The sequence below is a fragment of the Mastacembelus armatus genome, chromosome 21, assembly GCF_900324485.2.
Source record: "Mastacembelus armatus chromosome 21, fMasArm1.2, whole genome shotgun sequence".
Classification (NCBI taxonomy): Eukaryota; Metazoa; Chordata; class Actinopteri; order Synbranchiformes; family Mastacembelidae; genus Mastacembelus; species Mastacembelus armatus.
Window position 1 is genome coordinate 16,335,362 of NC_046653.1, and position 12,038 is coordinate 16,347,399.

A 12,038-nucleotide genomic window follows, 5' to 3' on the forward strand; every position below is an offset into this window, starting at 1 on the left:
TCATTTAGTGAACAGGTAACTATTATATTTGATCTGTGTGACATTTAAATTCTGAAGTGCTGTTGTAAAAATAAAAATTCTCATTTCTTATCAACAGCATGTGATTGTGAAATTCTAACTACACTCCAAGCAATGAAAGGTTGAGTGTAATTTTCTTATTGTCTAATAAAGAACATTCTGTATACAGTACATTTTAAGTGGTTTGTATCGAATGGCTGTAGGGTGATGTATGTTTTCATAATTTCGAGCTGCTAACAGCTTTTTTTTTTTGGTATATTATTCATAGGCTGATTTCAAGGTGTATAGCTCTGAAGCCATTCTTACACTTTTAGTGAAGACTTGGCTATTTAACAAAGTAGGTATGCATTCATGACTATTTGAGTCGGGGCTGCAGCTAGGTTTCCGTTTATGGTCAATGCAGGGCATAAAACTGATGCAGCAAAGAACCACGCTCATGATTCTGCCTTGTATGAAGGTAGGACTTTCTGTAATGTAAGGTAAGGCTAGGCCTTTTTTTTTTTTTTTTCTTTTAACAAATAATACATAATATTCAATACATACATCAAAGGTTTTCAGATGCTTTTGTTGCTTTGTTATTTCAAATTCAGACTTTTGCATAAATGCTGTGTGCTCAGATTTGTATAGTCTTATTTCTCTAAAGGTATTACTTTGTTTTGATTACAATTTGACAGCTGCATTTGATCATATTTTATTTTAAAATGCACTACAGGTTGAAATGCAGTAATGAGCATGCAGTGTCCTGATACTGACCCAGGCTTGATTTGTTGCTATTAGAGATTGAAACTGATGCTTTACTGTAATATCCACAGTGTGTGCGTGCGCACAGCAAGTGAAGCAAACAGTACTCGCATCGTGAGCGAGCAACCTATCTTGACTATCATAGAACGAAAACTAATTCGATTGGCAGCTCCGTCGACCAATCGTATTCCATCTGACCGAGGATCTTTAAAGCTTCTGCTAATGGCTTTTGTCTGAAGGCGGGGAGCGGTTGTGTCGGTTAGTCTGCTGATTAGCAACAAACAGAAGGTTACGAGTTGGAAATTTTGGATTAATTGAGCACCAGACTGGTTTTGCGCCAACGAGAGGCGTGTGAACTATGTCGGGCTTGTAAACGAAGCGCGTTGGCTCGTTTCTGAGAGGAACCGGCGATGATTTGCAACATTTCGAGCTGATCGCAGAGACAACCTCGCTTTTAGGTCGTTCAAGTGGCGATGCTGAGCCGATAGCTGCGTCATCATGTTGCTTCCGACTCGAGTTGGCGAAAAGAAATCCCAAGTTAACGCCAGAGGTGAGGCTGCCCGCCGTCATCCAGCCCCGGAGGCCACTCCCGACCCCTGAAACAGATGGCAGGCGGACTGCTGGCGAGAGGTTGGCGGTGAAGGCTCTTTCCGTGTCCGTGTAACTGGTGACTTCACATCACTTGGCTCGGTTCATTTATTATCTACACAGGCGAACCTTTCTGTTGCTGTTAGCGCTATAAGTGCCCAAATTGTACAGTAATGTTTTCCAAACAGAAAGTGCAGCTGTAGAGAAAATGTAGGGATGTTAGTCACAACTGTTTGGGAGGACCAGTGATGCCGTTACTGACAGCAGGACAGACCAGTGAAATGTTGCTGACCCCCATCTGACAGCGACTTTGTAGCGGAGAAAAACGAGCTTTTGTCGAACATAATGAGAGACGTCACGGTTGATTGCAGCTAACTGGCCTGATCTAGTGGACGCTACAGTCCCGGTTATAGCGGGGTGTCAGTGTTTGTTGGGGCTTATTGTTAGGTCGGTGGTCTGTTGTCTGCTGTCACCGTATCCACGTGGACTCAGGCTCCGGACGGTGACTAAAGTTTGGTTCGGGGCCGAACCAAAAGAGGGAGCGTTTGATTTAATTCACACAGGAAGAGGCTGCGACCCATCCTTTCATTAAAAATGACCAGCGATTGCACCCACGCCAACGCTCATTACACGAACTGTGACACGGTTTGTCCAGAGTCATTCGGGAACACTAAAGGAGTTCAGGCCCGGTGGTCGTCAAACTTTGAGGTGATAGACGGGCTGCTGTACCGCAGGAAGCTGGAGAAGGGCTTCATCAATTACCGAGAGGTTTTGGATGAGGATCGGAGACAGGAGGCCATCTCCACCTTTCATCAGCGACGCCCAGGCCAGCAACACCTTTCCCTGGAGGAGACCTACAAATGTGTGGCAGAAAACTACTGGTGGGAGGGTATGGACATCACTCTGTGCCTCAGATCTGACTGCATGTCAGAGCATGTGACTTGTAACTTCTTACTGTTTATCTTATCGACATCAAACTACAGTTTATTTCTAAATAGAGTATTCAGAACAGCCACACACACCACTGATTGAATCAAAGATTGAGAAGCCTACTCAGATATGAGTGATGTCTCTTTGTCCATGTGTCATTGTAGCTGTGCCACAGATCCCAGCCTATTTTTTCCTCTCTTCTATTCTGATGTTTGTAAAACTGTTTTCTTCACAGGAATGTACTTCCAGATCAGAGATTTTGTCCTAAGCTGTTCAGAGTGTCAGAGTCTGCGCACCAAGAAAACAGAGGTAAGTTGTTCTCATTTTCATGCATTTCACACATCTAAATTCACACTTTCTTGCAATCATTCTCGCTAAGTCTTGCTCTCACATTGGTAGATGTCTCCTACAAGTGTTTTGTCACACGTTATATTCCCATAATGATGCCTTTCTGTCTGCTTCCGTCTTTGTGTCTTTGCCTCTCAGGAGCTGGGTGGCAGAGGATGTGTCACAAAGACCGTAGCGTCACACAGCACCGACATGCTGAGCAAGCTGAGGAGCCAGCGGGAAGCAGGACTGTTCTGTGACATTACCCTGCGGACAAACGGCCAATCCTACTCGGCCCACAGAGCCGTTCTGGCAGCCGTCAGTGATCACTTCCAGGAAATCTTCGCGGAGATGGACCTGAGCATGAAAGCGGACATAGATCTCACAGGTGAGACCAGATTCCCGGAGGCCAAAGAGATCTTCCATCCATCGATCTTTTTAACTTTAGCATTATCACAAAATATTTTGTGTTATGTCTCTATGATTCAGATTTTCACTCTACCATCAAGTGTAGCCATTATGATCTTAGTGAGGCAGCACAATGTACAAACTAACTCTTTTCTAGCATAACCTCATCTTTATTTTTGTTACTCTTGCTCACTGTAATTTTCCAAAGCCCACATTTTGACTTTTAGCAAACCAGCAGTTTAAAATGAAAGTCATTCAGTTAGAACACCTATTGTATAAATACACTTTGACTGGAGATGACACTGTTAGTCTTGCCAAGCAGTTCAGGTTGCATGTTTCAGCTGTGTTTCAAAGACATTATGAAACAGGTCAAAGTTGTGACCTATTCTGATTAGAGGATCCAGGCTCTGAACTGGCTCACAGCCATAGTCCGTCTTCTCATTTACTCATGTCTTTGATGTGTGTTCAGATAGACGTCTCTGATTAAATCAACTGTTAAACTGTCTCCTACCGTCCTGTTTACACTTTGCTCCAATTCTTCCTGCTCTCTATCTGATGCTCTGTTTACTACTGATTGACTAGGGTTCAGTATATCTAATTAAAGTCTCCTCTTTTTTTTTTCCCCCCTTCAGGTTTCAGTGAAGACAGCCTTCTGTCTCTGCTGGAGTTCTCCTACTCCTCCACGCTGTGTGTCCGCCAGGAGGATCTACCTGAAGTCATCGCCATGGCCCGCCACCTGGGCATGTGGCCTGCAGTGGAAGCCTGCTCTGCTCTCATGAAAGAGCAGGAAAAGCAGCTACGTGCTGGCAAGGGTTTTGCCTCAGCCTGTGCTGCTGGTGTGTGCCATGAGCATCACCACCAGCAGAGGGAAAGCAAAAGGAAGAGGGTTTTGGAATTAGAAGACAACATGAATCAAAGCTTCAGTCTGACTTTGGATGAATCAAATGAGTCTTTAGACGGGAGTCGCAGGCGCACTTTGCGCAGAACAACAAAAGGTCATAATGGGCTCCCTCTGAGTCCCTCACACAGGATGAAACTCATGGACTTCAAATCTCCCTCTTCAAAGAAACCTACTACACCTCGACATGCCATAGCAAGCCTTCAGTCACAGAATTACTCATCCCTGTCTCCATCAAACACCCATCTTCTCCGCTCCATTCCTGGAGCTGCAAAGGAGGTTCAGAGATTGCTGCCCATGCCAGAGAGCCCTCGACGAAACAGAAAACCTCCCTCTATCACTCGGCTCTCACACACCTCCACGTCGAAGCCTAGTGCTGCGTGCAGCCCAGTGAGGGTGAAGCGGGAAGTAGAGGAGGTTGGAGAGGATGAAGAGGACTATGCGAGAGCAGAGGAAAAGTACAAGTTGATGAATGTTCTGGGTCTGCAAAGAACTGCTCTCCTCCCCAGACCAGAAGATCTCATTGGCTGGAGACAAAAGAAACGACTGAGGAAGCTCAAAGCAAATAACTATTCACTGACCAAGCGACGGAAACCCCGCGCCACCTCCCCGGGGGTCCCATATGGGGATATGGCGCTGTCACTTCCCCTCTGTAATCCCGTCAACACTCGCCTGCTCAGCAAGTCAGCAAAGACCAAGCCTGTGGGTCCAGTCGGCAGTGAGCATATTACAACAAAGAGGCCAAAGACTGTCCAGCAGCATGTCCCTCCAAGTGACAGGAGCATGCGAAGCAAAGGTGTGTTACCAGACATGTTCCAGCCTGTATCCAGGCCTTCCTTCGGGGGGAGAGAACTCAGACGGTCAGTGAGGAGGGGTGACTTTGCCCAGATTCCTGCCCAGCAGTCTCTGCGACGCAAAACCAAAAAAACCCTTGTGAGAAGCACAGTCAAGTTCAAATCAGAACCAGCAGAGTACTCTATCTCAGGTTTCTCTTTTGCATCAAATCACCTGTGTGACCAAGCGACTTCCTCACCATCACAGAGGACACGGGCTAGAAATAAGGTGACTGTAGACACAGTCAAAACGCCGCGTTACAACAGCAGTCGTCCAGCAACAAAGGCCAGGTGTAAGCGGGGTTCCACAAGAGAGGTAGAGAAGACAAAGTGTAAGCCCAGAGAGGAGGGGAGGAAGGTGGGGAGCCAGGGAATGAGGGGTGTCATGGACAACAGACTGAGAGTGAATGATAACGAACCTGGTGGGCTTCATTTATCAGAACATCCACTTCCTTCATCCATCTACAGTCACCCTCTGTACAAAGTCATTAAAGAGGAGCCAGCAGAACCGGTTCCAGTTGGTGGACCTTTCCCTGATCCTCCCTCACCAGACCTGGGCAAACGCCAGAGCAAGCCCCCCATCAAATTACTGGACTCAGGCTTTCTGTTCAGCTTCTGTCGGCCAGCCGGGGCACCCATAGCAGGACTAAAGAAAGAGGAGGAGAGTGTGGATATCTGCTTAACACGCTCCGTGTCACAAGTCAGGGAGAAATTTGGAGCCGAAGAGTCCCCCCACAGGACGCTGCGAGCCAGAGGGCCAGCAGCTCTTCCTGTGGTGAAGAAGGAGAGGGAGGAGAGAAGAGTGAGCCGAAACAGGGTACAGAGACCCCGGCCAAATTCCCGAAACAGCACTCTTCATCTGGCCAACTCTTCTGGTTCCAAGAATAGGCAGACCATACCGAAGGTAGACAATATGATGGGTAGTTATATATTACAAGTAAATCATTAATGTTACTTAAATCTTTGCACGTTTTCTTTGGTGCATCACTCCCAGTGTCATAGTATAAATGACAACACTGCAACTATAAAAGTATCACATTATTACTTATCCATATATATATATATATATATTTTTTTTTTTCCCCCACCTTCTTTTCAGCAACAAGTTAAAGCCGTTGCTTTGCGCAGCAGGAGCTGTGTCGTCCTGGATGCTGTACGTCGGGCTAGGCTGAAGCAGCTCAGAGGCCCTTGTAGTCAAGTCCCAAAGGCGGCACATGCCTGTCTGCAGTGCTCCGCTACCTACAAGGACTGTGATGCTCTAATCATGCATCGCCTCAGGCACGTCGAGGGCAAGCACTGGCCCTGTCCGGTAAGGACTCGTGACTAGGGATAATTTAGACTTTCACACCTGTAATTTGATTCATTTAGTCTAGAGCGAGGGGGGAAAATGGATTTTTGATTTTCATTGCTGGTCTAGTTTGTGTCCACACTGAGTCTGTTACAAATCCAACATGGATAAGACATCAATGAAACAAAGCACTAATAAAAAAAAACATTATGCACTGATGAAAAATATGGATGTTGAAATGTTTTTAGCGTTGACATCTTTGATCACACCTACTAATGTGACAGCCCTAATCAGTGGTAGTTAGTACATCTGAGTATCACTGTAGTTGTCAAGAAGAACAGCACAGGCTCTTAAAATATGTCGCATAGTTACAGCTTCTGGTCAGACACTGTGATATCACAACTGTATTATCAACATGGTTCAAAGCTTCTCTGATTATTCCCCAGTCATTTCTGTGGTGACTTTCTTACACTCTGTGCTCTGTAGCTCTGCAGTAAGACCTTCTTTCGACTAAGGAATGTACGGAACCACATCCGCACCCATGACCCCAAGTTGTACAAATGCCGCAACTGCATTGTTGCTGGTTCCTGAAGCAGCTGTTGCATCTGCTCACATAGGGAGACCGAGGTGGGTGAGAGTGACACCTTACAAGGCTGAGCTGCACTAACTGAATTGCAGATATGCGTCATGTTTTGTTCAGACATCTATGATCCTTTGCGGTGCTGTTTAGTCTTGAAAGGAGGAAATGAATGTATATTTTACCATCGCTCTATGAACATGCTGCAGAAGGGGAACTGTTGGTCTGCCACAGTGCCTAGTGATCACATATGTTCAGTATCAGCATTGATTTTTCTTTAAAGCAACTTGTGTGTTTCTTAACACTCATGTTTATTTTCCAGGATAAAGGCTGTCGATGTCTGACACCAGCAAACGAACTGAAGCCCAGAGGCACATGATCGATGAGCAGTTTGTACATAATGCGTCTGTCACACACAAGCACAACGGTCTGTGGAAAGGCATAATTAATCTGATTCTAATCATTGCCGTTGTCAGTGATTACTAATGTTATTTAAATAACCAAACCAAGGATGCTGTTCTTGTTTGCGTTTCCATAGCAACAGAAGGTTAAACTTGAACATTACTCTCAGGGGGCGGGGGAACGTGATGCCACGGTATAATGTGATAGAACATCACGGTTGTATATAAAGTTAAATGTAAAGTAATTGTTATAACTATTACTGCTACTTATTGTTATTATTTTTCTATGTATAGATAAATTTTGAGTGCACTTATATTATAGCTTATGTTGTAAACCTAAGAAATGGTAATGAATCTGAAGGTTTGGAGTCCATGGCAGGAATACTTGAAGTGTTTTGCAACCATTGGAGCGAATACTTGAAATGAGAGGGGGGTCATAGGTATGAGACTGTCCTTTGGTTGTTTCAGTGGGCTGTATCCTTTGGTGTGCTAACTTGTGAATGACTTGACTCTCCCTCCAGCATATTAATCTGCTAGTATCGCAAAGTCCACAAGTCGGGGATTTGACTGAGGGCTGGTATGGTGACGTCACTGCATGTGTGTTTGCAGGCCATTTGTAATCCACTGTCTTTTCTAAAGCTGCCACTTTTAAAAAGGGAAACATTTTTTTTTTTTTTTTTTTTTAATGTGAATTTCTAAATAGTAATCTACAAAACTGTGTCAGTACTGATGTTTTATTGATCTTTTCTTTTTGATCCAAACACAACTTGTTTTAATTCAAGTTCCCCTCTTACTAAATGCAATGTGCACATAAAAAGTTATTTCACAGACATGATTTTAGAAATAAATGGGCTGTCTCTCCCTATCTGTTAAAAGACTGAATAAATCTTTGCCTTTTATATCTTGTTATTCTTGGGTTAATTACATATATTTTAATATAGAGTTTGTCCCAAATATCCCAGAAAGCTATGGACATACCAATCTAAAATTCAGTAGGATCCTCTCTTGATTTAATTGAATTGCTGCCTAAGAAACAGTACAACTTTTTTTTCCTGATTTCTTCTTTTATACCAGAAAATTAGTTATTTTATCATGTGTTTATTATAAGTGCAATGACTATGAAATGAAACTGATTCAGCCAATTTAAAATTAAATTTCAATATTTTTCATTATAGTTATAAATGGGAATCAAGGCAAATGTTAAGTATGTAACATAATGACCATTCTATAAAGCTTACATACATGTGTATATATATATATACTTGTATATGTGCCTTGTAAAATTGCAGATGTAAGTCATGTAAAGGACAGCAGGGGTCTATGGAAATGTAGTTTTCTGTTCTTTTTTTAAATTGGCCCAATAAGAAAATGCTGGGACTGGAGGAAAAGGAGGTTTCAAATGGAGGAAAATTATACTGAATTGTTAAAGACCATTATACAAATTTAGCTTTTGCCACCAGGTTTGCCTGCTTGCTTCAACAGGTGTTTAACTGATTTCTTTGAGGTTTTCTTTCTTTAGTTTTCCCTCTAAAATAGCTTAAGGTATTTTTTTTTTTTTGTCTTTACAGATGTACGAATTGTACTCTTACACTGTACTCTTATGGAGTTTTGAAACATTCTGCAATTCACAAATTCTGTTGCATTTACACTGTTGGCGCTTTACAAAAGTATATGCACTAATCAAAACTAAAACCATATTTTGATACCACCTTTTTAGGATTGTTGCTGGTGTTTCATTCACAAAAATAGCTCTATAGCCATAACACTGTATTAGTTTATCCAACTTTGAGTCTTCTACTGCTCTGCTCTGAAAAAAAATAACCTTTCTTTATTAAACCAACAGTACCTAAACTCAACACTAGATGACAGCCTACACTAGTGGATAACAATGGCTGCTCAGTGACAATAAGAGTACATTGCAAAATGGTTCCATCCATATCAACCCCCTGCCTCTGGAAACCTCGAGACACCCCCGATGTGAAGTATCTCAGGAGCAGGGGCAAAATGAGGAGGATGTGAGTATTATGTTGGTGACTTCTGGAGAGCTGTAAAATATTCATATTCTTACATGTAATTATCCGACAGAGCAGGCATCAAAGCGATATTTACAAAAACTACAATAAAAGGTTAATGATTGGTTTAAACATTCAACTCGAAGAAGGATAACACTGAGTGTCCCCATTTGGGAGTTTTTTCTGTGGATAAACCATCCTTGATTACAGAAAAGGGGTACAGAGTACACAAAGGTGATATTACACTGCACACTGTGCATAACACTGAGCATAATGAAGACTCAGGCTAATAATATGTCAGTGTTTGCATTAATGAACTAAAAAGGACAAACACAAAGTATGTCGATGTAAACCCTAGAATACCAGTGGTCTCAGTATCTGTTGCAGCTTATTATAGAGTTACTCTCAGTGCCCTCACACTGCAGCATTATTCGGGGGCCTTGGTGTACTTTTTCAGACTCATAACCAGCAGGGCTGACTTGGGTTACCCTTATCCCACCAGCAACTGCATGTGTAGGCTTATGTGAGTTTAGGGGGCCATGGAGAGTACGCCCAGGAACAGCTGACAATTTATGCTAGTGGGGCCCCCACATTCTCAGAGAGAGAGAGAGAGAGAGAGAAGAGGGGGGAGGGAAGAGGGAGGAAGATAGAAGGAAGAGAAGGATAGAGGAGGGAAAAGAAGGGGGATGGAGAGGGTGGAAAGGAAGAGTGAGAGCGGGAGGGACTAGAGGAGGCCTCGGTTGTAGGGATGAGAGGGAGGGAGAGAGAAAGGGGGAGAGAGGGAAAAGGAGGCTGTCTTGTTTGTAGCTTGTCAGCAATTGCTTGAGACAAGCTTCCCCTCCATGTGTGAAAGCTACTTGGCAGGAATGCTTGGGCTGTACCAAGTGAGGCCAGGCGAGAGGGGGGTTCCACAACAGAAACAGACCCGGATTGAGGAGCCAGTGTGTGGCTGAAGTAATCCTTCGGTGGTGTCGGCTCTTTGATGTTGTATCTTTGTGGATGTGTGTGTGTGTGTGTGTGTATGCATGCATGCATGCATGGAGGGAGGGAGAGGGAGGGAGAGGTGTGTGGGTGTGAATGGGGCTGGAGAGAGCTTTCTGTGTGGATATGTGCACTCTCTCTCCCCAGCAGCAACAAAAGACAGGGAATGAGACCCCCCCCCAAAAAACCCACCTCCATTCTCCCCCCTCCCCTGCTCTCAAGAGAAAGAAAGCAAAAAAAAAAAAAAAGAAAAGATGATGAAACCTGAAGTGGTCCTGCAGTGTGAATGTGTGTGTGTATGTGCATACACACACACACACACACACACAGATGCTCATATGTGCATCTGCATATTTGCGTGTGGGTGTGCCTCTGCATGCATGCCAGTGTGAATAGCTTCTCCAATTTAATCTGTTTACTAACAATCTGTGTGTATCCTGTTTGTGCTATTTATATGTGTGTGTTTCGAGTCCTGTCTGTGGGTGGGTTTCTGTATGCAATTGTCCCTGCATGTTCCAGTGTGGTCATGTTATGTGTTTTCTCCCCAGTAGGGGCTGTTATTGTCTTAAGAATGTGTGTGTGTGTGTGTGTGTGTGTGTGTGTGTGTGTGTGTGTGTGTGTGTGTGTGCTCGTGCGTGCGTGCGCACACAGGGTCAATCTCCAGTAGCCTGTTGCTTTCAGTTTCTGACTACTCTGAGCTCTACATCAGGAGGAATGCAGACTGAAATGGATTCCTGCATGATTCCTCTCCTCTGGCTTCATTATTCCCAATGCTGCTGCTGAACAAACACACAAGAAAACACACACGCAACACACACAAACATTTCTCCTGGCTCGCTGACAAAAAGCGGAAGATCCTATAGTCTAAACTTACCCCAGCCTTAATGATGAACACACGATGAGCAGTTTCCTTCTTTTCTCCCAAAACCTGAACGACTTTCTACCCTAAATAACTGAATAACAGCACTTCTCTTCATCTCCTCCCATTTTCTTCCCTTTCACTCACTCCCCCTGTCTCTCTCACAAAGGCACACACTCCTCTGTTGGCAGTCACAGGGTTTTATTTCTTCGCTCATCCTTTGTGCGTTTGTGTCGAAAGGCAATAAAGTTTCAGAACGTCCAGTCAGCAGCCACCAAAAAGCAGCAGCCTGTATGTTACAAGAGGAAGTGAAAGCACCTCTCGACCTTTCATTCCTGCTCATCATCTATTTCCAGTGCTTGGGATTTAAAAATAAATAAATAAATAATAGAAGAAAGAAGCCAAGAAATGGGATGCGAATTTAAATGAATTAGGCCGTGAATAATTTTCAGGATGTCAGAATGTATTGGGGTGAAGGCATTTACGTAATTGGAGCACTTGGTTTGCTGGTATACAGCTTAAGAGAGGAAATTCTTTATTAGGACTGGAATGCACTGCACACAGGCAACCTGTAATGAATACACACACAAATTCATGGACTTGTATGTTTAATTTGTGCATGTGTGCGTCAGCGCACACCTACGCCAACACCTGAGTGGTTGATGTACTCGACTGTGCTGACCTCATTTACATGTCCTCTTGAGATATGTACTGTAAAGAACAAGGCAGACAAGGCAGAGGAGAGAAGAAGAGCAGGAAAGGGAAGGAAAGAAAAGGAAATTAGAGAGGAGGATGAGGGAGAAGAAGAGGAGAGGAAAGGAGAAGCAATGGCAAAAAGGAAAAAGAGGAAAAGGAAAGGAGATGAGGAAAGAGGGGGAGTGGAAAGAAAATGAGGGAAGAGGGTGAATGTTTAACGAAGAGGCGATGAAGAGTTCCATAATGAAGGGAAGGAAAAGATTGAGGAAGAGGGAAGGAAGGATGAGGATGTAACGAGAGGGAAGATGATGAAAAGAAAAAGTGAAAACAAAGGGGAGGAAAGGTTAAACGAAGCGTCAGGGAAGGATGAGGAAATAAGGCAGGGGAAGAGGAAGTGAGGGTGGGCTTTTTGGGAGGAGAAAAAGATGGGGTGTAAGGGTAGATGAAAGCGAGGGAAAGTTGAAAGGTAAAGGGGGCGGGG

General features: G+C 43.9%; 2 protein-coding genes across 2 annotated transcripts in view; both read left to right on the top strand.

Annotated features, from left to right (window-relative positions):
• The first annotated feature begins 998 nt into the window (after positions 1-998).
• LOC113123469 (uncharacterized) lies at positions 999-7,649 on the top strand. The gene is made up of 7 exons (XM_026295578.1): positions 999-2,236; positions 2,513-2,586; positions 2,764-2,992; positions 3,645-5,647; positions 5,843-6,052; positions 6,518-6,658; positions 6,931-7,649. The coding sequence occupies exons 1-6, from the start codon at positions 1,942-1,944 to the stop codon at positions 6,620-6,622; spliced, it is 2,916 nt and encodes a 971-aa protein (XP_026151363.1). The 5' UTR covers positions 999-1,941; the 3' UTR covers positions 6,623-6,658; positions 6,931-7,649.
• Positions 6,943-12,038, top strand: part of bcl9 (BCL9 transcription coactivator) — a 38,944-nt gene continuing 33,848 nt past the window's right edge. Inside the window, exons 1-2 of the mRNA XM_026295577.2 lie at positions 6,943-7,035; positions 8,853-9,024. The gene's annotated coding sequence lies outside the window, so the exon portion shown is untranslated. The remainder of the gene's footprint in view (positions 7,036-8,852; positions 9,025-12,038) is intronic.

Excerpts from the sequence above, each read along its gene's own strand:
- LOC113123469 (XM_026295578.1), top strand. The coding sequence starts at position 1,942 with ATGACCAGCGATTGCACCCACGCCAACGCTCATTACACGAACTGTGAC. Across the intron at positions 2,237-2,512 it reads AGAAAACTACTGGTGGGAGG|GAATGTACTTCCAGATCAGA; the intron begins GTATGGACATCA and ends TTTTCTTCACAG. Across the intron at positions 2,993-3,644 it reads AGCGGACATAGATCTCACAG|GTTTCAGTGAAGACAGCCTT; the intron begins GTGAGACCAGAT and ends TCCCCCCTTCAG.